This window comes from Capra hircus, chromosome 6 (assembly GCF_001704415.2).
Source record: "Capra hircus breed San Clemente chromosome 6, ASM170441v1, whole genome shotgun sequence".
In the NCBI taxonomy this organism is placed as follows: Eukaryota; Metazoa; Chordata; class Mammalia; order Artiodactyla; family Bovidae; genus Capra; species Capra hircus.
Window position 1 is genome coordinate 60,950,586 of NC_030813.1, and position 25,909 is coordinate 60,976,494.

A 25,909-nucleotide genomic window follows, 5' to 3' on the forward strand; every position below is an offset into this window, starting at 1 on the left:
GATAGAAAGTAGATTAGTGGTTGTGGGAGGATGGCATAGGGAGTTAAAGCTAATGGGTATGGGGTTTCTTTTGGGGGAAGGAAAACAAATTATTTTGCAGTGATGGTTGCATTCTGTGAATGTACAAAAATAATCAGATTGTATAATTTCAGTGGGTGAACTGTATGTGAATTATAACTTAAGCTATTAAAACACACATATACTATGGAATTTAAAATTATGCTTCCAGTTGTTTAAAATGTTCTCTAGCAGACTCATTCCAATACCATTTAGTGCATTTCTCGATGTACTAGTATCATATTGTAATTCCAGTATTTTGAAACTTCACTGAAGAAAAAGTGCTACAGATTGATTATATTCTATTTTCAAAAGGGTTAAAAAAAAAATCCAAAAGGATTTACAAAGGAAAATTACAAATCTAAAACTAAAAATCAAAGACACTTCTTTCAACTCGGAAAGTATAACATTAGACAAAGGAAGACCACAGAATGGGGAAATGAGACTTTATTGTTTAAATACAATTTTTCTTCACTTAAAGCTCCTTTTCTAGCACAGATGAAAAGGAGTCCGATTCCATCTCCACCAGAGCTTCTGGCCTCAGGAACACTTTCTCCATTCCTCTGAATGAGATTGCATTTTGTACTTCTGTAGCACACCCGGTAGAATAATGTGTGACGCCCAAGGATAGGTGATCATAGTGACCCCCAGCCCCTTTCCTGTTTGTGTGTTCGGTGAAGAACCCAGAGGTTTTACTGTCTCCTTTGAGGTCAACCAGCTTCCACTGGTCCTTTGGAGAGTAACACGGTTACTCTACTCATTCCTGCCCCAGCCCACAAACTGCTGGGAACTTCATGGAAATAACAGTAACTGGTGGGAGTAAACTGGAAGCTTGTCACAGGATCCTTGTGTGTTGTGGTTGCTTAAATCCAACTTCAGTCTTGGTGCTGAGAAAATGGTTCAGATGTGGTTAATAACAACAGTTGCAAAGTTGTGAATGGACCTGAAGTAGCTTCAAAGCTGACATTTTTGAGCTTTCCCAGTCTTTGTGATTGTTATTGGTTTCATTATCAATTTACTTGGCCAACACAAATTGCTGCTGCTGCTGCTGCTAAGTCACTTACTTCAGTCGTGTCCGACTCTGTGCGACCCCATAGACGGCAGCCCGCCAGGCTTCCCTGTCCCTGGGATTCTCCAGGCAAGAACACTGAAGTGGGTTGCCATTTCCTTCTCCAGTGCATGAAAGTAAAAAGTGAAAGTGAAGTCGCTCAGTTGTGTCCGACTCTTAGCGACCCCATGGACTGTGGCCCACCAGGCTCTTCCGCCCATGGGATTTTCCAGGCAAGACTACTGGAGTGGGGTGCCTTCTCCGAACACAAATTGAAGCCTTACCAATGACTGACCCTTATATTAGAGTGGAAGTTACAATAAGGAATAACCCTTTGCCTAGTGGGGAGGTTGGACAGATTCTGTGATGTGTGATAAATAGATTAATAGCCAGAGAGAGTGTTGGAACCTAGAGGTGGGAGATACAGTTTCTACTGAGGAAATGGTTTGAAGAAGAGGTAACATTTAATCTCAGTTTTGAAGGATGAGTAGGAGTTTGCTGGGCCACAAAGTAGGAGAGACCTGTAGGAAAGACATGTCAGACAGAGGGAGCAGCAAGCATGTGAAAATGCTCTGCAATATGAAGGGGTATTGCTTGCCCAAGGGTGAAACTGTGGTCAGGGCTTAGAAAGAAATGGGACAGGCTGGAGATGAAAGATAAGTGTCAGGTCCGTGAATAGCAAGTAAAGGACTTTAAACAGCATCCAGTGAGCAGTAGACAGCCGGCAGAGTCTCTATTCAGAGGAACAATGACATTAGGTTGCTTTTTAGGAAATTACATCTGTTGGCAGTGGAGACTTTTGATTACTTTCTGCTGTTCACCAAACATGAATATTTGGGGGAAAATGTCATGCTTCCCAAAGAGAAGCAGAACTACGTCCTACACTTGTCTTGCTGTGTCCATCCTTAATATATAACCTTACTCTGTACATTTTATGTTCCCAAAGTTCTTTTCTAAGTCATTCATTTAGACCTTGGAACACTAGTTCCAATGGGGGAAAAGTCTTATGTGACCTGTGGCACATCTGAGTTAGTGTCAGTCTGACTGTAGAACCCAGTCTCTGGTGGGGGAGGGGTGTCGTCTGGGCTTAGCTTGGCACCTGGCAGGGGGCCTTTGATAACAGCATGTGGAATGAATAGGAAATCAATTCAGAATTCTAACTAGCCACATTAGGAGCTGACCTTCCATTTCTAGGATAGCAAAGGACCTTGGCTTTTTGCCATCACCCTCAGGATGGCAAGTGAGATGGGGGGCCAGGAGCCTTGGCAAGAGTTAAAGCATAGCTAGGACTTGGCGGGGAAGCAGGGCTAGAGGCAGCTGTGCAGACAGCTGCAGTGCAGCCGAGATTGTCCTTGGACTTCTTACTGCCTTTGCTCTGTTGGCTCCCACCCTTCCTTCCTCCCCACTCCCAGAGTTAGCGACCACTCCCTTGCTGTCCTGCCCTCCAAAAGGACTAACGTTATCTCATTCCCTCACCTCAGTGCTTTCATTTCTCCCAACTCCCAACCTATCTTGAGCCACAGGCAGGATGCTTGGGAGGAGATGTGAACCAATAATTAGTGCATAGATTTCCATCTTTAGGCAGGGTTGGGATCCAAACCTACTGGGTAAGCTGGTTGAGGGTGGAGTGGGGTCGGGGAGGCAAGGAAGAGATGATGGTAGTAACTAACATTGGTGAGGTGCACGCTGTACACCAGGTCTGTGCCGAATGCATTACGTGCAGTATTTCACACTCTCATGCCATGATTAATAGGTATTATTGTGCCCATTTTGCAGAGTAGGAGACTGAGACTCGATATTGAATACTTACATAACTTGCCTGTGAGTGAAGTTTCTCAGTCATGTCTGATTCTTTGTGACCCCATGGACTGTAGCCTGCCAGGCTCCTCCATCCATGCAATTTTCCATGCAAGGATACTGGAGTGGGTTTCCATTTCCTTCTCTATGGGTCCTTCCTGACCCCAGGATCAAACCCGGGTCTCCGACACTGCAGGCAGACTCTTTACCATCTGAGCCACCAGGGAAGCCCAAATAACTTGCATAGTGAGTTGCCATTTGAACATCAGGTCTTTCTGTCTCTGGAGGCTCCTATTACTGTTGGAATTGTATGGGTCTCAATCCTGGAACTCTTGATTTTGAGCTCTTCCTGCTGAAGAAGTGTGTAGAGCAAGGAGTGGCTGCTTGTCCCACTCAAGCCTGGGTACCGAAGCTTTCAGAGCCATGTTCCAGCACTTTCACATTCCAAGTTTTCTCCCACCCTCCTGAAAGTAAACCCAGCAATACCGGGTGTTAGCTGTGCAAAAGAAATACTAATTACAATCATTTATACATAATTACTACATAGTGCAGTGATGATTACACGTATCAGTGCCTATGTTGGAGTAACTTCAGTCTCCCACTTTATTTGGTTACACTAAATTCTCTTCATGTATTGCCAGCTTTCCTGGTTCATTGATCACGCATGTCATCTTAAACTTGTAACTCATAAAAGTGGGGAGGATCTTGAATGGGAGCTGCTATTATATCTGACTCTGTGGGACCCTGTGGACTGCAGCCTGCCAGGCTCCTCTGTCCGTGGGATTCTCTAGGCAAGTGTACTTAGAATGGATTGTCATGCCCTCCTCCAGGGAATCTTCTCAACCAAGTGATTGAACCTGGGTCTCCTGCATTGCAGGCAGATTCTATCGCAGAGCCAATGGGAGGCACAGTGGCAAAGGGAGCTTGGTTGTGAAGGGGCTTGATTCCCAGGTGAAGGCATTAAGAGGGCATCCTGTGGGCACTCGGGAGCCTGGGAGTCATTGGAGGAGGGAAGCAGTGTGGCCAAGGTCAGGGTTTAAATGAGGTTGGTTTGGAGACATTGGGCAGATTAAGATGGCAGAGATTGGTGCCTGGAGATTAGTTATTGAAATGCAAGAAATAAAGCACTCTTCTCAATGTAGACACCTGTGGTAAAGAAACCGCCCACCAGTGCAGGAGATGTAAGATACGTGGGTTTGATCCCTGGGTTGGGAAGATTCCCTGGAGGAGTGGCAACCCACTCCAGTATTCTTGCCTGGAGAATCTTATGGACAGAGGAGCCGAGCAGGCTGCAGTCCATAGGGTCACACAGGGTAGGGTATAACTGAAACCACTAAGCATCAAGCATGAGTTTGTAATCCTGAGTCTACCACTTAGGAGCTCTGACCTCAGATAAGTGCCTGGTGACACTTTCCATTCCTAGATTTTTCATTGATTTTTAGATCTTTCCTAATCCAAAAATTTTGTAATTTCTAGACGACAAGAATGGTTATGGAAAGGATAGATTGTGAGAGAGATTGCAAATGAATCAAAACCTCCAAGATACTCAGATAAGTGCTGGAGGTTCCTTTCTATGTTTATAGATTATTTCATTACTGTAGGGTTTTTTTTGCTTGCTTGTTCTTACTTTTGTCTGGGTTTTGTTTTTAGAATTGAGAGCAGAAGTGATAGGCAAGAAGACATTTTATCTGTAGCAAACGTAGGAAAATAGATCTATTTGTTTAGAGTAGCCCCAGTTTTAGCTCTTCTCTGTTCTGCTGCCTCCCAACAAGACCCAGGGGAAAGGATGTGGCCAGGTGTTTAATTTTGCAGGATTTCTTGGGTACGCTTTGCCCAAGTAAGGCCCCTATTTATTGAGAAAAGACCTCCTGGAGAGCTGTAATAGTTAAAGTACTGCTGGCTGCTGTAACTAATAAACTCCTAACTCTCAGTGGTTTAATGCAATGGAATGTCCTTCTCACTCTCGTGTAGCCCAGTTTTGGCAACCAGGAAGGGTGGAGATGACAGTGAGTCAAGTAGTTGTTCAGGGACCCCAGCTCACAGAAACTCCATCCTTAACATATGACTTCTAAGGTCTTACTTGGTGTAAATATCTAACTAGTAAGTGGGGGAGGCAAGCGGGAGAATGGAAAATTGCTTGGGAGAGGTTTGGGAGCAGGCCTGAGTGTGACATATATTACTCTGCCCACACTCCATTGGCCAGAATTCTGTTATATTACTACAGAAAATTGCAAAGGCATCTGAGAGATGTTGCCCAGCTGTGTGTCTTGGGGAGAAAGGAGATGAGTTTGGGGAGCAGCTATTTTAGAATAGTAATAGCACTGTTTAGTCCTAGAATTCTAGTCCTAGAATTTCCTTCTCCAGGGGATCTTCCTAACCCAGGGATTGAACCTGGATCTCCTGCATTGCAGGCAGACACTTTACCAGCTGAGCCACCAGGGAAGTCTCCCCTTGAGTTCACAGTTAGGTCCAATTTCTTGGAATTTCAAGTCAACAAAGACCTTCTAAAATTCTTATAATCTCTTCTTTAGTCATGTTCAGGCAAAGTGGCTTAAAAAGACTCATACTTCACACAGTCTTTCTTGACAATGCATAGCACCCCCAAAAAAACTTGGTAGATACTAATGGTGGTAATTTGCATTCCAGTACTATTTTGTTCATATGAAACTCTCCTTTGGTTCAGGTTTCACTTTACCCCATATTTTAGTCAATTTTTCTTGACCTCAGAAGGTTTATTAACTTTCCTGCTTTTGCCAAGGCAACTCTTGGTAAAGAGAAATCTCTAAAAATGGCATCTGTAACAGGTTTATAGTCAAGGTTAAATTGATCTCATGCTTAGGTTCAAAAGCAGTTGCCATGTTAGATAAAATGAAAGTGCACACACCTTCAACCAGGGTATGTAGTCAAACCAGAAAGTGATCAAGGAAACCACAAAGGAAAACACTATAGAGCCAAATGAAAAGGGACACAAAGTAGGTAATTTTGTGACCATACTTGCTTGTTGCAGCTGTACAAACCCAGCTACATGAGATGATGATGTAATCTCTTGTTGCAAAGAATAAAGTGATTTCCCATAAGATTAAGCCTGAACTTTCCAACCTTGTGTTGAAGGTCTAGACTGTCTCTGCTTTCTCCCAAACTCCAGGATAGTTATTAGACTTAAATTTCTGACTTGAATGACGTATAGAGTAAGCTGAATTTTGCAACCCTTTAAAAATGTTACCTTTAATGTTTATCACAGACCAGTAAAAAATAAACTGCCCATTGGTGTATTTCCTGACATTAGGATGATCTGATACCTTTTGTTGCAGTATTCTCAACAAAGTATTGTGCCCCTTGAAGAGTTATTAAACCAGCTGTTGCATGTGTCAGTATGAAACAGAACCTCTCTGTCCCACAGTTGGGATTTGAAGTTTTTTTTTTTAATTGCAGATATACATAGATTTCTTCAGTTTGTATTTTATAACCATTAAACCATCATTGAGAGGCTATCATAAGCTGGATATTGTGTTACAAAGAGTTCTAAAAATACATCCTGTGGTTGTATCTTGGATCAGAACATTAGCATCATTCCTGGATGTCTCAGCAATGTTTCTTTAAGGAATATAGTCTTTAGTCTTTTAAGAACTGGATTCCACAGAGTGTGTGCTCAGTTCAGTTCAGTTCAGTCGCTCAGTCGTGTCCGACTCTTTGCGACCCCATGGATTGCAGCACGCCAGGCCTCCCTGTCCATCACCAACTCCTGGAGTTCACTCAGACTCACGTCCATCGAGTCAGTGATCCCATCCAGCCGTCTCATCCTCTGTCGTCCCCTTCTCCTCCTGCCCCTAATCCCTCCCAGCATCAGAGTCTTTTCCAATGAGTCAACTCTTCGCATGAGGTGGCCAAAGTACTGAAGTTTCAGCTTTAGCATCATTCCCTCCAAAGAAATCCCAGGGCTGATCTCCGAATGTCTTTAATTCACCTTCTCAAAAACTCATGATAGCCAAGCATTAGGTAGCATGACAATGAACCACATATTTGCCTAGTTCGGGTCTTCCTGTAGGTTTTAAATCTCTTAGCGAGCCCACCCCATGAGGGAAAGACTGGGGTCTTTGTGTCCCCATGCCCAGCTCCAGGTTGGGACATCATGCATGCCCAATAAATATTTGTTGAGTTTGTGAAAGAACACGTGAGCAGCCTTACTTGAAATAGGTCACAGTGTGTTTTAGATTTAGAATGTAAGAGTTTAGTAGACACCGAATCATTCTTTTCATATAAGAAACACATGTATTTTTGCTTACCTTCAATGAAGAAGGAAATGGCAACCCATTCCAGTACCCTTGCCTGGAAAATCCCATGAACGAAGGAGCCTGGTAGGCTACAGTCCATGGGGTCGCAAAGAGTCGGACACAACTGAGTGACTTCACTTTCCTTTTCCTTTCAATATCATTGATTTTTTTTGTAATTGAGGATTATCCAAGATTAAAATTTTCTTCCTATTTTTAGTTGTTTCTTACCAGATATATATATTAGGCAAGCTGTACACATCTGTTGACTTGATCTCTTTATGTGAGGTTTATGTCCAGAGGTGGCCAGAAAAGAAGTAAAGCTTATTTTAGTCTTTGGCAGCTGGCTTATGGAAAAGTTGAAACTTAAGTAACTTGCACTTACTTAGCAGAAAGGGACATGCTCAGTATACCAAATGAATGTGAATATGCAAGTTTCCACTTACCAAATTCTAACAACACATGTTGTCCCACTGGCTCCTCACCAGTGTTGGATGGAAGGTCAGGTTTTCAAGATTTCCATTTTATTAAGGGGAAAACTGAGACTGTGATCAAGGGACTTTCCAGGCGCTCATAGCTAAATGTATGTTTTATCTGTTAAAACCTAGGCAGCCTCCGCCAAATTCGTTGCACTTTCCTCATGATAACACTGCTGACTGCTTTAAGTTTTTTATGGTGTTTTATTCATCTATGTGATACTCATGATTTTTAAGAAATAAAAGATTTCTATATACCTATAGTTATAAATTTATTTTAATACTGCCTGCATATGGTGATGTTTTAAAAGTACACATCAGATCATTTCCGTCTTCACTGAAAAAATGTGATGTACTTCTAAGTACACTGTACTTAGGAAAAATCCAGACAGCTTACCTGGGCCTGAATGTTGCTTACACCTTGGCTATCAGGCCATGTGTTTCTCCTTCCACTCACTCTGCTTGGCCAGACTGGCTTTGAATATACTGAGCCCACTCTTGCCTCCAGGCCTTCTTCCTTACTGTTCAGTCCACCTGAAACTTGTCTGCAGTTCCTCTTTGGCTGATGCTTTTATGTCATCTCATTTTCTCCCCAGGTGTTACTTCCCCAAGGCAGCCTTCTGATCAGCTGATTTAAATGCTACCTGCATGGGTTACTCCTGTGCTTGTCTTCCCAGGGCTTATGTGATCTGAAATTTTCCTCTCATTTATTTACTTGTTTATAATATATTCTTCCTACTTCCCCCCATGCTTCACTTGTTCCAAGAAGAGAAGTTCTAAAGGGCAAATTCTTTTGTCTGTCTGCTCCAGCCCTGCCTTCCCTGGGGCTAGAACAGTGTGCCACACATGGCAAGCACTTGATAAATAATTGCTGCATCAATACATATCTGAATATTAGTTCATCCTAGTCAGCTCCCATATCTCCAGTTTTTTTAATCTTTTTGTTTTCTTTTTGTTTTTTTCACCAAATGTTCAGATGTGATTCTCTTTTTTTTTTTTTTTTTACTGGAAGATAATTGCTTTACAATATTGTGTTGGTTTCTGCCATCAACATGAATCAGCCGCAGGTATACATATTTCCCTTCCCTCTTGAACCTCCCTCCTGTCTCCCACCCCACCCCACCCCTCTAGGTTGTCACTGGTTTGTGCTCTCTGTGTCATGCACCAAATTCCCACCGGCTAACTGTTTTACATATGGTGTTGTATGTTTCCATGTTACTCTCTCAGTTCGCCCTGCCTTCGCCCTCCCACGCTGTGTCTGCAACTCTGTTCTCTGTGTCAGCGTCTCCATGGTAGTTGTGGGTACATTTTATGCAGGAGATGTGGAATAATAATAATGTTTAATTTTTTTTTGTTATATAAAATTATGCCACAGCCCCAGAAATGTCTTTAGATGAGTACGAAGATAATCTGTTACCAGATAGAGAGGGCAGACTGTTCTAGTTGCAGCGTTGGGGGCTCACAGGTGGGAAACCTGTGTGGGATTCCACTGGGAGGGGAGTTGCCACAAATGAATGACCACCTCCTTTTCTCTGCAGTTGCTCCTGAGGAGTTGTATGTATGCATAAATGAAACTTGGATCCAGTGTGTCTTACACTTGACCATCTCTCAGCAGATAACCACTTCTTTTTCCCTTGTATTCCCACCTAGTGTTGATATTCTCCCATTGTGTTTAGATAGTGTTTATTGGGGTTTTTGGTTTTTGTTTGTTTCCTCTGAGGGTTTTTTTTCTTTTTTTGATTTGTTGTTTTTGTTTTGTGCTGTGATGACCCATACCGAAGTTGGACTTTATTGTGGTAGGCTTTGCCCTCTGGCTGCGTGTCTGTGTGCATATCTCCAGGGAAGGCTTCACACCTGTTTGAGGCTCAGACTTTTCTTCTATAAAAATGGTTGAATGAATACATGACCTGTCTCTGCAGAACAGGACAGTTGGGGAACAATATATCTCAGAAGGTTCATAAATATAAAATATCATCATCATAACTTTAAAGCATGTTATCAATAAATATTTCAAAAAATATTTATATTTAATATGTTGGAGGACAACAGTGGTTTTTAATAAAATTGCAAGTGAATAATATGCTTGACTCATAGCTATTTTGCTAAACTTCTCATCTGATTCTAATAAATACAGAAAATGTCCTCAGTTTAATGCAAAATACAAGATAAGCAGGTGATGGGCATTTCTGCAATGTGAATTCAATGTTATTTTTTATTGTTGTGTACTATAAATTGTGTATGGAACTGGGGTGATGTTTACATGAAAAAAAAAAAAACACAGCTGCCTTGATCTTGAAAATATCCCAAATATTTAAAAGCACTATGGCTTTTTATTTTTTAATTCGTTGTGAAACATGTTGATAGACATCACAATGGAGGGTTTTTTTGGTCTTTTAATTAAGATCTGTCATTATAATGCTTTTTTTTTTGTTTACAACTTCATGTAACAGAAAAGATTTCTGCCAATAAGTGTAATTCTACAAAGGATAAAGTATTTAAAACTTTAAAAATCTAAACATGTATAGAACAGGAGTTGGTGGATCCATCATTACTAAAAATAATACAACTCTTAGATATAGAAGACAAAATGGGTACTTTGTTAAACAAGGACTTGTAATTTATGATTTTTTTGGTAGGATATCTATTATTTTTTTCTACTGCTACTGCTGCTGCTGCTAAGTTGCTTCAGTCATGTCCGACTCTGTGCGACCCCATAGATGGCAGCGCACCAGGCTCCGCCGTCCCTGGGATTCTCCAGGCAAGAACACTGGAGTGGGTCGCCATTTCCTTCTCCAGTGCATGAAAGTGAAAAGTGAAAGTGAAGTCGCTCAGTTGTGTCCGACTCTTAGCAACCCCATGGACTGCAGCCCACCAGGCTCCTCTGTCCATGGGATTTTCCAGGCAAGAGTACTGGAGTGGAGTGCCATTGCCTTCTCCGTATTTTTTTCTACTTTGACTAATTAGGAACACGAGACCTGATACAATGGTACTTTGTTCCATTCGAAAAATTTTAAAGTATTAGAGAAAGTAGTTGATCTAGAATGCTGTGAATGTAATTAGTATAAATACTTACATGCAAAGTGTGGAGAACCATTTATAGAGAACTTACTATGCACAAGGCTCTGTGCTAGCTTCTCACATATTTTGTCACATTTAGGCCTCGCTGACACCTATGCAATTGCTGCCATTGTTTCTCTATAACAGTTGAAAAAACTGGTGTTCATGGGCTTGCCCAAAGTAACACCCCCAGTGAGTGACCAAGCTAGGCTTTGGAGTCAGTCAGCTGGACTGCAGAGCCAGTGCTCTCAGCCCCACCCCACAGCTCCGCATCAGTCTATCCACAGGCATTAAATAGGAGATAGGTCCAAACATATTGACAAGGCCTGCTCTCCAGAGTAAATTATTCAGCCTCCAATATATATTGCTAAGTAGAAAAATAAGGTGGAGAACAGTGCATGTTATATACTACATCTGTCTTTTTTTTTTTAAATTATAGCTGTCTTTATATATTTTCTTTGGAAAATCTTTAAGGTTACTTCAGGGATTAGTCTGGGGCCCCATGGGATCCCAGTGACAAGGAGACTTAAGTTTTACTGGATATCCTTTGGGTTCCTTTTGAATTGTCAGCACTGCTGTTGGTTGGCAACCTTGGGATTTCCCAAAGTGAGATTCAAACCTGGTCCCCTGGTCTGCTTGACAAAGAAGGCAAGGAGAGCCTAAAAATAGAGGCAGATAGCACCAGACTTGTAGGTGGCAGGGTTAATATGCAAGGAACTTACATATGATGCTTGCCGTGGGCAGCTGAAAGACGAGGAAAATCTTGCCAGAATCTTGTTTATACAGATGTTTTAACTGGGTTCAGTCACATATTCAGTCCAGGTAGTCTCAATAACACACTACTATCTCAAGGCCGAGTGCTGGAAGATGGTTCCCACTGTGGGAACGGTGGGCAGAACATACAGGCCAAAGATGGGGCCAGCTTGGGTTAGCCAACAGTCATGTCCAGTCAATGACCTTTTTCAACAACTGCGTGTGACTACTATTTAAAACTCCACTTTAAAATGACACTGTTACGAACTGGTAAGAAAATTAATGTATGTTAAGAATTTTGTACATTTGAAATCTGCTTTTCAGGCATCCTGTCTGTTTATTTTGAATCACAAGCTATGGGATGTTAACTCTACCCAAGAGAACGTGTTGATCCAGGGAACTCAGATGCCAGACCTGACTGTACCACTTAGGTCATCATCGTCAGGCCTCAGTTTTCTAAACTGAAACATGAGAAGAGTGAACAAGTTGCCTTCCAACTTGAAAAACCAATAATTTCAAGATAAGCTATAAAACCCCCACTTTTTAAGAAGATTAAATTCATGGTTAAAATTAAGTGCATTCATGAAAGGAGTGCCATCTTGGTTCTCAATGGGCCAAAAGGCACTACTCTTTTGTGTCTGCTCTGGGCATTGCCTCTTGGTGGCAACACTGAAGAATTGGGGTGAAAGTTTCCAAGAACAGGCAATTCTTAGTGTAAAACCAGAATATTCTGCAATAACCACTGTAGCAACATTTTTCCATCTGTCAATACATAGTGGTGTCAAGGTCAACTATAGGCTGAATTCAAGACTAATTATTAGACACTTTCAAAGCATCTTTTGTTACTGGTTTGTGGAAATCTATTAAGCATAGGTTCTTCATAATTTACTATAATCTTTGATTACATGAATGATAACAGAGTTTGGCAAAGCTTTTGGTAAAGGGCCATATAGTAAAAATTGTTTGATTTGTGGGCTCTAGCTTCTCTGTTGTAACCACTCAGCTCTGCTGTCACAGCACAAAAGCAGAAGTAAATAAAGCGTAAATGAATGGGCAAGGCTATGTTCCAGTAAAACCTGTTTACAAAGAAGGGCATTGGGCCAGATTTGGCCCATGACTTATAGTTTGTTTACCCCTGAATTGTAGAAAACAAACCCCTGTCCCAACGTTCTCTTTGCCCTGTGTCCTGAGATAAATTACCTTATTGCCTCTCCTCTAATTCCTGAGTATAAGAATAAATGCCTCCATTCCACAATACCAACCTTCATTAATTCCCTTAAGAACAAACCCTAGTTGGCAAATGCTACAATTCTACCACGTCACCCTGATGCCAGCCCTATTTTAGTTTTACAAGTTGCCTTTCTTATTTCTTTTCACTCTGAACTGAAATTTCCTGAAGATAAACAGCTATGGTTGCTTGTCTTGCATTCCTTTGTATTACCATTTTTACATGATTTCAACCTTTACCCCCCAAATGTTTGGGTCACATATCTTCTATACCTAGGGAATTGTGGTCAGCGTTGTTTCAAATCTGCAGGACATAATTGGTTAACCTTTTGCTAAACATATTCTTTCCTCTCTTAAGCGAAGCTCACCACATTTAACAAGCCACTCTCTTCAAAGACCAAGAAAGTCTGGAGGAAGAGTTAATCTTGGCAAATTATTTGCAAAGATAGATGTTGGTCTCTGAACTCAGTGCATTCCTGGAGAGACCTCTGCCTTAGCCAGGAGAATGGGGAAGCAGCCTTGGTGTGTAGCAATACCTGGCTTCCATCCTAGACAATTCCCTCCCAGCCTTAGTCCAGCTCACATCTTTGTTTTTTCCCCTGAAGCACCTCCTAGTTTCCATCCTTTCTTTTCTCCCATTATTTCCAAATTCTAAAACTTCACCTGCCATGGACAAACTTGATGTTGGCAAAGTTCTTCACTGGGATGCACGAAGGCTCACAGATTATTGAGATTTACTACATGCTTTAAATTCACTGCTTTTCCTATTCAGCAATTTAGTTGTAGCCCTGGATAAAGGTGATTTGTGTGATCCATCTTGCTTTATGTCTCGCTTAACTTTCTGTCTTTTTCATGACAGGTTGCTGAATGCTATAAAGCCAGGACTTGTTAAAAAGATCAATAGATTGCCTACCCCCATTGCAGGATTGGTGAGTATCCAGAATTGAGATTTATCTTCCAATATTCCTTTGCTCTAACCTAAGGGTCATGACAATGCCATTTATTACAGTTCTTTCCTGCAGTATATATTCCACATGAATGAGAATGCATTGAAGCCATTAAACTGTGAGGTCACTTAAAAATGAAAGATTGCAGTTATGCCTAAATGGCATCTTAATCTTTGTGTTTTTCCCATGAGTGATAAGAATGACGTTCATTCTTAAAGAGTTAAATTTGTTTTGGGGTGAGAAGCTGGTATTTAAGTTGACCTGAGGGGAGGAATGCGATGGTAATTATGGTTTTCTCATTTCAGTTCTCTGCATTCCCCTGGAATGAAGGAGAGAAGGGGTAGTGAGAGAAATAATTTCATGATGAACAAGCAGCATTTTCATGATAAATTGCGGTTTTCAATCTTAAAAATCTTCTTGCGTTTAAGTACCACATTTGTAGACCAACTTTCTAAAGACATAATGGTCATTGAGGTGATTCTATTATCTGGAGAATTGTTAAGCAAATCCCTGGTTCTTCTGAACCTACCCAGCTAAAACCAGTAAAACTCAAATGTTCACATGTAGTCAGATGCAGGATTCTTCTTCATGCATTGATGTTTCATAATTCTTGGCAACTAATTTTTATTGCTTAATTGTTGTCACCTTTTGCTAATAAGAAAAAGGTGGAAGATCAAAAGTACGAACAAAGCTTAGTTCTGGAAGCAACACGGTGCACATGTCTGAGCTCACACATGCGCCCTAACATACACATGTGTATATGTACAGGTACATGTGTGCACAGAAAGCTGAGGATATGTGTGGCTTAGTAACAATGCTTCGACTGTTTTCATTGTGGTGCCTTCTGTGCCTGTGGTCTTGCAAAGAACAATTAGAAAAATGTCAAGAATTTAAGCAGGCTCCTACTTAGACTCTGATGATTTGCTTCACAGTCATATGACAATGACTAATTGAAATTTGATGCAACAACAACAACAAAATTACATTTGAGAACTGTGGGGCTCATTAATTAGGTACATGGTTTAAGCAAGTTGAATGAAATGGATTTTTTTTAAATTGTAAGAATTGCTATTTCTGCAGGTGCATTTTATTTCCCATACTGGTTAGTAGTACATTGGTAATTAGTTATGAAAAATCTTTCTAATTTCATTCATCAGAATCAGGTAGTCAATACATAGATACTTAAATTTGGAAGAAATAGATTTAAATAATCTAATTAAAATCTGTATATTATGTATATTAATATATGCATTAATGTGTACATGTATTAGTTATTTTTAAACTTTTTATTAAATCCATGTTTTTCAAATGTTAAGGCCATCACTTTAATGACGCTAACAGATATCTGTTTGGCCCCAAGCATGTGGTATCTCCAGACCTTGGAAGTCTAATATATAACATTATAGGAGCAAAACTTATAGCGAGAAGTCAAGGAAGGCACCAGTGAAACCCACATGGCTGCAGAAAGCAGCTCTCAGTCCAGAAGCTAAGGAGAGAAGGGTTTTATAAATATTAATTTAAACTGTGAATCGTAAATAATTTGAGCAAAATTAAGGTTTGAGACGCGTGCATTGATGTTTATGTTGGTTTCTTCTAGCAGATCAAGCATTGTTCTTTACCTGTTGCCTCTGCTTTGGAACAGGCAGGCCATGTGATTCAAGAGAACCAGGGGACCTCTGTTGCTTTACTCCTATTTATACCCCTAACTTTTTCTTCTTCTTTTTTTTATTTGAATTTCCTTTCCATTTTATCCTTTCCATCATTTCTCTGTTTTCTTCCTCTTTGCCAAGTAATGGTTTTCCACTTATCCCATCCTATATCACGTATATTTTCTTGACTGATTTGTTATTGTGATACTGTGATTTGTAATAAGCAATATGTATTTGGACTTTGTCTGTTCCTGGCATGGAGCACCTAAAACCCTTGGAATTTCCTAAGCCATAAGAACAATGGAAACGTCTTTTGTTATAATACTTGGTCTTCTGTCATCAGTTCCTGAAATGGCTCCAGTTCTATAAAGGTGAAGGAGTATCTTGTTCTTTATAACAAGCTCCTTTCAGCCCCACCTGGATGAGGTAACTTTTGGAAAGTCCCAAAGATGGGGGCTGGTTGCCAGGGGAACCAACCTCATGATGAGAGAGTTGGAACTTCAAGTCCCACCCCACTGACTTCCGGAGAGGGGAGAGGGGTTGGAGGCTGATTGAGTTGCCCCTGTCAGTGATTTAATCAATCTTGCCTATGTAATGAGGCCTCCATGAAAAACCAAAAGGACGTGATTTGGAGAGTTTTCAGATTGGTGAACACATGGAGATCCCAGGAGAGTGGCATACCCAGACAGTGTGGAAGCTCTATGTCCCTCCCCACATACCTTGCTGTATGTACTTCTGAATCTAGCTGTTCTGAATCCTTTATAATATTCTTTATAATAAATTGATAGACCTAAGTAGGTGTTTCTTTGTGTTCTGTGAGCCACTTTAGCAAATTAATCACTCAGGAAGGAGATCTTGAGACCTCTGGTTTATAGCTCGTTGTTCAGAAGCCCAGCTGACAACCTGGACTTGAGACTGATATCTGAAATGGGGGCAGTCCTTTTTTTATTTAATTTTTTTATGGGGACAGTCTTAACGGGACTGAGCCTTGACCTGGGACATCTGACACTATCCCCAGGTGGAAGAGTGTCAGAACTGAGTTAATTGCTTGCTGGTGTTGGGAAAAACACTCAGTGGAGTTATCTTTAGTCCAAAAAAATGCTTATTTATGTATAATTAATTACTGCCCATTCTCTCATGATTCCTTAATCTACGATCAAGCTCTTTTTTTTTCTTTTCTCTTCTCCAATTACCACCAGATCAACATCTCCAAAATCCAGTGCACAAATTGGGATACCAACAAGAAACAGAACTGCTACCCTTCTGTGCCCTTTCCCCATCCTGTTAATGTTCTTCCAGAGTTTGCTCTTCAGATCTATCGTCTGCTTGCTCTCTACACTGATGTTCCTATCTGTCTTTGTGACCTCAACTCTTCATAGCATTGACCCAAGTCATCGCTTCTCACCAAGTTTCTTCTCCTGAACTCCAGGTCTCTTATTCTGTGTATTGGACAGCTCCATCTGGATGTCCTACTGAACATCTCACACTGTTCATATTCATATTCGACTTAAATGACCACTGCTGCCCACTGATGTCAGTAATGCGTCATAAACATGCAGTTGCCCTAGTTGAGCTATTAAAGAATATGGCAACTTTCTTCAGTCAGTCTACTTGTTTGCATTTTGTTGGCCACTCGATAAGGCCTAGAGCAGGTCTTCCTCATCTCTTACCTAGATTATTACCATCAACTCATAGGTCCTCAGATGTTATTCACTGTCATGTATGAAGCCTTTTCTCATGACACTTCTTATGAGTATATCTCTCTCTGCTCTTCTTGACTAAATCCTATTTACTTATCAAGACCCAATGCAAAATCACCTCCTTTGTGAAGCCTGTAGTGTTTATGGTCCATATGATCTCTTTTATAGAATACTGTTAGCATCTCCTGGTTTATCAGAAAATGAGTTAATTAGAGACAAAAAAGACAGCTGTATTGAAATATGATCCAGAGAGTAAGATTTTTGAATAACTATTGTTACTAGTTGGCAATTCAAGGTGTGTAAATGATTTAGTATTCATGTTTAAGCACTGTAGCTAGCTTTAAGATCACACAAACAGTAAAAACTGAGGTGGATCCAAAGCCCATGCTCTTGCTTACCAATGCCTATAATGGGTGCAGTGATAACAGGTGTCCTAGGGATGCACAAAGAAGTCACAGCATCACCCTGATGGAGCGTCTACCAAAGTCTTTAGCCTACATCCAATTCTGAGGAAACAATTCAGACCAGTCCAAATTGAGTGACACTCCCTAAAACAACTGGTGTACATTCCTTAACTGTCCTGTCATTGAAGACACCTCCCCCGCCCCCCAACTGTTGCAGATGAAAGTTGGCTAAGGAGATATGACAGCCAAATGCCATGTCTGATCCTTGATTGAGAACGAGCAACTGTATTAGATATATTGGGACAGTTGGGGAAATTTGAGTGCAGATTGAATATTAGATAACAGTGTTTCCTCAATGTTGAATTTCTTTCACATGTTAACTATCTTGTCAAAGACAGTGGTGGATATAGGGGAATATTCTTGATGTTAGATGAATAAAAGCTAGAGTCTTTAGACATGAAATGTCACAACATGTACAACTAATCCTCAAGATGTTCAGCAAAAAGAGGTTTGTGCATATAATGTATAATTTTATATACACATACACATGGAGAGATAGAGGGAGGGAAGGGGGAGGGGGGGCAGGGAAGGAGGGAAATGTGGTAAAATTTTGTATCTAGATAAAGGATATACAGTTGTCATGGTACTGTTCTTGCAGGATTTTGGTAGGCTTGAAAATTTACAACATAAAGCATTGGAGATTGAAACATTAATTCTCTTATCTGTTTTGAGAAGGAAAGGGGACTGCAGGTGAGTAGTAGATTTGAAGGTAGCAGAGACGATCTTGGATGTGTAGAGCTGCAACCTTTTGTGTGAATATATTCTTCACATGACATTTCTTCCACCCATATTTGTGACACTCAGGAAAGAACAAACAGCATTCCTCAAGTGTATCTGCAGACTTCTAGGTTGGTTAGTACTTTGTCAGGGAGTTGACAGGTCACTGACCGTCTACCCGTTAAGCAGTCCTTAGTAGCAGGGGCCATGGAGATCTAAGAAGTATGGCCAGAGGGATCTCTATGCCCGGAACCCATGCCTGTGTGACTTAATGGCCTGGTGCTGAGAAAAATCCACTAAGATGGCCCAGCTGCTTGACTTGAAGATAAATAGAAAAGTGTGTTTTCACATAGCAATCCCAAATTATAAACATGTGTAGATTTCCAAAGGCATGAGTAGGTGTATTTTAGCCCCTGAGTTGAGCTGTGGTTACAAAGAATTCAGGGGTGAAGGTGTTAAAACAAAGTAGTTGAAAATCATTTCCTGGCAAGAATGCAAAGACCCTGGATCTGGGTCTGTGTTTCTTCTGTAGCGATTGCTGACACACGCAGCCGCATGGTGACTGCCTGCAGATGCTTGCATTCTTTTTTAGGTGTGAGTGACACTGTTAGCTGTTGCCAGAGAGAAAGACCTCAAATTTAGGTCTTTGGCATAGCAACAACTTTTAAAAACCCTACCCTTTATTCGGCCAGTTTGACAGTATTGTGTAATCAAGCCACATCCTAAAACTCAGTTTAATGGTGGTTAGAGATCATGATAAATTCTGTTTGATCCAGAAACATCAGACTCTGTGCGGGAGACATATATGTATGAAATTCTTGCTTGCAATAGGAATTTGGACATTAAGTCTTTTCTCACCCAGATTTTAGTTGTAACAGCCAGTGTGTGTGTATGTGTAATTGGAAATAGGTATTTGTGTGTGGTTGCTGTGTGTGTCTGTGTCTGTGTGTCTGTGTGTGTATGTAACTGGAAATAGGTATTTTAGGATTCTGACCTTGGGTGCTGAACCCTCCTAGGGCTGTCATGAAATATTTGCTTGATCTTGCATGTGAATCCAAGAGGATGAAAGCAATCAGAGAAGAAAAAGAATTTTACTGCAGGAAGGGCATCTTAGGTATATTTGTTTTACAGGTGAAGAGGGGTCCGTAGAGGGGATGATCACACAAACAGTAAAAGCTGAGAAGAGTCCGAAGCATAGACCACCTTTCTCTGTGGTTATATTACTCACAAATACTCCCAAGTGAAAATGGAGCACATGTAAATGACAACTATTTTACGTCTTGTGAGAAGGATGGGACGGACAACAAAGACTTACTTTTTCAGCTCATCTCTTTTTGGGTTTCTGCTGTCCAACATCTTTAAAATATCTTTCCAAGCTCTGTGAAAGGGCTCACTTCACCTGATAAATGCTGGGAATTTGCACTCAGTGAAGCTCCGTAGGCTCTAGCAGGAAGGTAACTGGTAGAATTATCCTACCATTTAGTTACTCTGATCCACTCAAAAATTTATTCTTTAGGAAAAACAGGTATTTTTCTAATCAAAAGATAAGATTTCAAATATGCTTAGAGCTGAGTTTTCTCAAATGGATAAAAATGTAAGTTCCCATAAACTTTGTGGACTTTAGGAGGCTTTCAAAAGGTATCTGCTTTATTTTATGAAAGCGATACCAGAGCAGTTGATGTTTCATTGTTTGAGAGAGGTCAGAAAAGGAGGAATGATGAAAAGGCAGTGGCAATTTCCACATTGTGAGAAGATTAAAAAAATATTGTTTTGGACAAAGGTAAACATAGAAAGCTATTGAAAACTGAGTAGTATGAGTGAAAGGCCCTTATTCAAACTTCATAATTTTAGGAAGATGACAGTGCAACAAATTTGAGTCCCAGATGTTTTGAGTGTCTACCTGCCAAGAAGTGGTTTCCTGCAAATCCTAACTGGAGATTAGCTCTTGTCTGTTTCAGTTCATCCTTGTCAATGTCTTATATTTTAGGTTTCTATTTTATAGTTTCATTTAGCATGTTTTCCATCCCTGCAACAGTTTTATTATGGGTCCCCCCAGAAGAAGCTGGCCAGGGTTCCGATCTCTGCCTCTGTTTCTCTTCCAGTCAAGTGATTGTTTCAGGCCAGGAAGGAAGCAGAGAAGCAAAGAGGGAGGCCAGGGCTGTGAGTCCCCGTAATGACAACCATCATATTAATATATTAAAACCCACCTGTATACAAGGTGCAAGGTGTATCCTTCTTGATCTTTACAGTTTCCCTGTGAGGCAGTTACTGCTGTGCCTTACTATAATCTCAAGAGACAAGGGTGCTAAGAAGTGGGTTACCAGCTTTCCAATAAAAAAGAGATGATATGGAGATTTGGACCCTGATTCATCCAGCTATCGACTCTGTTTTTCTACTGTGTTACACTATCTCCATGAGGCCTTACAATAGACCACTAAACCTCAGCACTCCTGAATATCTGTTTGGAGGCAACAGTCTCTAAAGATATCTCATGCTTTTAGAAGACCACCTCTCATCCTTCTCATTTAAGATCTATTAATTTCATCAAACTGAGGCAGTGGCGTATTTTAAAGAGCCCTGTAAATGTAAGATTTCTACTATCCTATGAAAGCAATTTCCATGTGGCTGCACCTCAAGCATCATAGTCAATGAAGCACCAGTTCAACAACTGATGTTAATAGGGGAACTTTAGACATCTTTACTGTTGTTCAGTCACTAAGTCATGTCTGACTGTTTGCAACCCTGTGGACGGCAGCATGCAAGCTTCCCTGTCCTTCATTATCTCCCAGGGTTTCCTCAAATTCATGTCCACTGAGGGTCTTTCCAAAAAATATCATAGAGTGATTCCATTCTAACATGCAATAAAACTTGCTAAAATGCCCTCCTCTTGCTCTCCTCTCTCTGTCTTTCTGTAAACACACACACACGCACACACACACACACCTCTCATTCTTGCCAGCACTCCCTACAAATCTTTCCCACACCAGCCACCTGAGGTTGTCCAGACTCACACTCTACTGGCTCTTGTCTCTCTACTCAACCTTTTCTCTGCCTCCACTACCCCTCCGCCTTTTCAGGTGCAAATCAATCCAGCTAGGCTCAGCACCTTTCAGTGCCTCCCCAGAATCATAATTCTGATTCAGGACAACAAAGGTTCGGGAAGATGCAGATGCAGTTCTCTTTCATCGGCAGGCAGAGACCGGAGACTTGGAACACACCCACCCTGTGTGTTTTTCCTGAGGCAGTTGTATGGTGTGATGGGGGTAGGGTTGGGGGGAGGGTGTCTCTGGAGGTGGTCTTGCTCTTCCTTGGGAGCCAAGTGGAAACTGGTGTTTGAGTGATGCTCTGTACGTAGGAGGTACATTTCGCTGAGGGAAATGAAGAGATCTTGTAAAGAATCTCAGCCAAAACTGAATTTAATGACACATGTTCCTTTATCCTCATCCCTGGCACAGTAACAGAAACCTCAGTTGTGTTTCCACACCACACACAGAAGGAATGCTCAATTTGCTACTCTTGGGTTGGGTACCAAAACCGAGCCCAAGCAGGAGTGGTGGTTAGCCTTTTAGTAGCTTTAGACATAAAAATAGTGCAAACTGGAGGGGAAAACAACAGTAAAACCCATGCGCTCCTTGGTACACTTGATCCTGCATTCAGTTAAATGGTGGACTATGAACCTAGGGGGGATTTCTTTGTTCAGTGCCTCCCAAGTCAGCATGGCTTGTATGCTGCCAGGGGTAACAGTTTCCACAGGTACCTTCTAAAAGTATTGATTGTTTCAGGTCCATTCAGTTCAGTCGCTCAGTCGTGTCCGACTCTTTGTGACCCCATGAACTGCAGCACGCCAGGCCTCCCTGTCCATCACCAACTCCCGGAGCCTACCCAAACTCATGACCATTGAGTCGGTGATGCCATCCAGCCATCTCATCCCCTGTAGTCCCCTTCTCCTCCTGCCCTCAATCTTTCCCAGCATCAGGGTCTTTTCAAATGAGCCAGCTCTTCGCATAAGGGGCCAAAGTATTGGAGTTTCAGCTTCAACATCAGCCCTTCCAATGAACACCCAGGACTGATCTCCTTTAGAATGGACTGGTTGGATCTCCTTGCCATCCAAGGGACTCTCAAGAGTCTTTCCTAACACCACAGTTCAAAAGCATCAATTCTTTGGTGCTCAGCTTGCTTTATAGTCCAACTCTCACATCCATACATGACTACTAGAAAAACCATAGCCTTGACTAAACAGACCTTTGTTGGCAAAGTAATGTCTCTGGTTTTTAATATGCTGTCTAGGTTGGTTATAACTTTTCTTCCAAGGAGTAAGTGTCTTTTAATTTCATGGCTGCAGTCACCATCTGCAGTTGATTTTGGAGCCCCCCCAAAATAAAATCAGCCACTGTTTCCACTGTTTCCTCATCTATTTGCCATGAAGTGATGGGACCAGATGTCATGATCTTAGTTTTCTGAATGTTGAGCTTTAAGCCAACTTTTTCACCCTCCTCTTTAACTTTCACCAAGAGGCTTTTTAGTTCTTCACTTTCTGCCGTAAAGGTGATGTCATCTGCTTATCTTTGGTTATTGATATTTCTCCCGGCAATCTTGATTACAGCGTGTGCTTCATCTAGCTCAGAGTTTCTCGTGATGTACTCTGAATATAAGTTAAATAAGCAGGGAGACAATATGCAGCCTTGACGTACTCCTTTTCCTATTTGGAACCAGTCTGCTGTTCCATGTCTAGTTCTAACTGTTGCTTCCTGACCTGCATACAGGTTTCTCAGGCCCCTTATCTTGTCAGATAACTTTATATAAGGGCTTCCCAGGTGGTACAGTAGTAAAGAATCTGCCTGCAATGCAGGAGTGTGGGTTTGACCCCTGGGCCAGGAAGATCCCCTGGAAAAGACAACCCACCCCAGTATTCATGCCTGGAAAATCCCATGGACAGTGGAGCGTGGCAGGTTATAGTCCATGGGTTACAAAGAGTTGGGCACAACTAAGTGACTGAGCACGCACACATACGACCTTCTATAGCTGTCCACTGCATATAAGGAATAAAATTCAAACAGCTCAGAAAGGCATCTAAGGCTTACCCTGAGCTAAAGGAATATTCTAGGGATATCACCACTATATATTATCACTCTTAGGATTACAGTTAACTTACTACCTAAACCAAAAGACTTGGCACACAGTGAATACAGAAATAAAAGTGTATCAGCTGGTAAGAGCCGGGACCACTGTGAGCTGGACCAGGAGAATGCTGATGGCCACTGGAACAGGCTGGCTTTGATTACTTGGGAAGACTCAGTAAGAGGTTTTTTTGTTTTTGGGTTTGGTTTTGGTTCTTTCCACTCATCCTGTGTTTATTATCTGTTTTCTGATTTTCTTATTTGGTGAGTGTATATCAGTTATCCGCTGCTGTGAATAACCCACCTGCCAATGTAGGAGATATCTACTCCAGTATTCTTGCCTGGAAAATCCCACTGACAGAGAAGCCTGGTGGCCTACAGTCCATAGGATTGCAAAGAGTCAGACATGACTGAAGCCACTTAGGATGCACACACACTTGCTGTGTAACAAACTACTTCTGAATTTAGTGGTCTAGAACTAACACCAAAAAAGATGTCCTTTTCATCATAGGGGACTGCAATGCAAAAGTAAGAAGTCAAGAGATCCCTGGAGTAATAGGCAAGATTGGCCTTGGAGTACAAAATGAAGCAGGGCAACTTAGCAGAGTTTTACCAAGAGAATGCACTGGTCATAGCAAATACCCTCTTCCAACAACACAAGAGATGATTCTACACATGGACATCACCAAATGATCAATACCAAAATCAGATTGATTATGTTTTTTGCAGCCAAAGATAAAGAAGCTCTATACAGTCAGCAAAAACAAAACTGGGAGCTGACTGTGGCTCAGATCATGAACTCCTTATTGCCAAATTCAGACTTAAATTGAAGAAAGTAGGGAAAACCACTAGACCATTCAGGTATGACCTAAATCAAATCCCTTATGATTATACGGTGGTTGTCCGAGGAGGCCTTACTAATGGCTGAGGAAAGAAGAGAAGAGAAAGGCAAAGGAAGAAAGGAAAGATACACCCATCTGAATGCAGAGTTCCAGAGAATAGCAAGAAGAGGTAAGAGAGCCTTCCTCAGTGATCAACACAAAGAAATAGAGGAGACAATAGAATGGGAAAGACTGGAGATCTCTTCAAGAAAATTAGAGATACCAAGGAAAAGACTCTGATGCTGGGAGGGATTGAGGGCAGGAGAAGAAGGGGACGACAGAGGATGATATGGCTGGATGGCATCACTGACTTGATGGATGTGAGTCTGAGTGAACTCTGGGAGTTTGTGATGGACAGGGAGGCCTGGCGTGCTATGATTCATGGGGTTGCAAAGAGTTGGACACGACTGAGAGACTGAACTGAAACTGAACTGAAGAGAACATTTCATGCAAAGATGGGCACAAAAACAAAGGACAGAAACAGTATGGACCTAACAGAAGCAGAAGATATTAAGAAGAGGTGGCAAGAATACACAGAAATGGCAGATAACCATGATGGTATGATCACTCACCTTGAACCAGACATATGAAGTGAAGTGGACCTTAGGAAGCATCACTACGAACAAAGCTAGTGGAGGTGATGGAATTCCAGTTGAGCTATTTCAAATCCTAAAAGATGATGCTGTGAAAGTGCTACACTCAATATGCCAGCAAATCTGGAAAATACAGCAGTGGCCACAGGACTAGAAAAGGTCAGTTTTCACTCCAATCCCAAAGAAAGGCAATGCCAAAGAATGTTCAAACTACCGCACAATTGCATTCCTCTCACACGCTAGCAAAGTAATGCTCAAAATTCTCCAAGTTGGCTTCAATAGTATGTGAACTGAGAACTTTCAGATGTTCAAGCTGGATTTAGAAAAGGCAGAGGAACCAGAGATCAAATTGCCAACATCCTTTGGATCATAGAAAAAGCAAGAGAGTTCCAGAAAAACATCTACTTCTGCTTTATTAACTATACCAAAGCCTTTGACTGCATGAATCACAACAAACAGTGGAAAATTCTGAAAGAGATGGGAATACCAGACCACCTGACCTGCCTCCTGAGAAATCTGTATGCAGGTCAAGAAGCAACGGTTAGAACCAGACATAGCACAACAAACTGGTTCCAAATTGGGAAAAGGGTACATCAAGGCTGTGTATTGTCACCTTGCTTATTTAACTTATATGCAGAGTATATCATGTGAAATGCCAGGCTGAATGAAGTACAAGCTGAAATCAAGATTGCCAGGAGCAATATCAATAACCTCAGATATCAGAAGACACCACCCTTGTGGCAGAAAGCAAAGCGGAACTAAAGAGCCTCTAGATGATAGTGACAGAGGAGAGTGAAACAGCTGGCTTAAAGCTCAGTATTCAGAAAACGAAGATCATGGCATCTGGTCCCATCGCTTCATGGCAAGTAGATGGAGAAACAATGGAAACAATGAGAGACTTTATTTTCCTGGGCTCCAAAATCACTGCAGATGGTGATTGCAGCAATGAAATTAAAAGACCCTTGCTCCTTGGAAGAAAAGCTATGACCAACCTTGACAGCATATTAAAAAGCAGAGATGTTACTTTGCCAACAAAGGTCTGTCTAGTCAAACTATGGTTTTTCCAGTATGTATGGATGTGAGAGTTGGACTCTAAAGCAAGCTGAGCGCCAAAGAATTGATGCTTTTGAACTGTGTTGAAGAAGACTCTTGACAGTC

General features: G+C 41.4%; 1 protein-coding gene across 10 annotated transcripts in view; it reads left to right on the forward strand.

Annotated features, from left to right (window-relative positions):
• LIMCH1 (LIM and calponin homology domains 1) overlaps window positions 1-25,909 on the forward strand; it is a 360,061-nt gene that overhangs the window by 156,319 nt on the left and 177,833 nt on the right. For all 10 annotated transcript variants that reach the window (XM_018049399.1, XM_018049400.1, XM_018049401.1 and 7 more), the window contains exon 3: window positions 13,543-13,612. In XM_018049399.1, coding sequence (XP_017904888.1) covers window positions 13,543-13,612 — 70 coding nt within the window. The remainder of the gene's footprint in view (window positions 1-13,542; window positions 13,613-25,909) is intronic.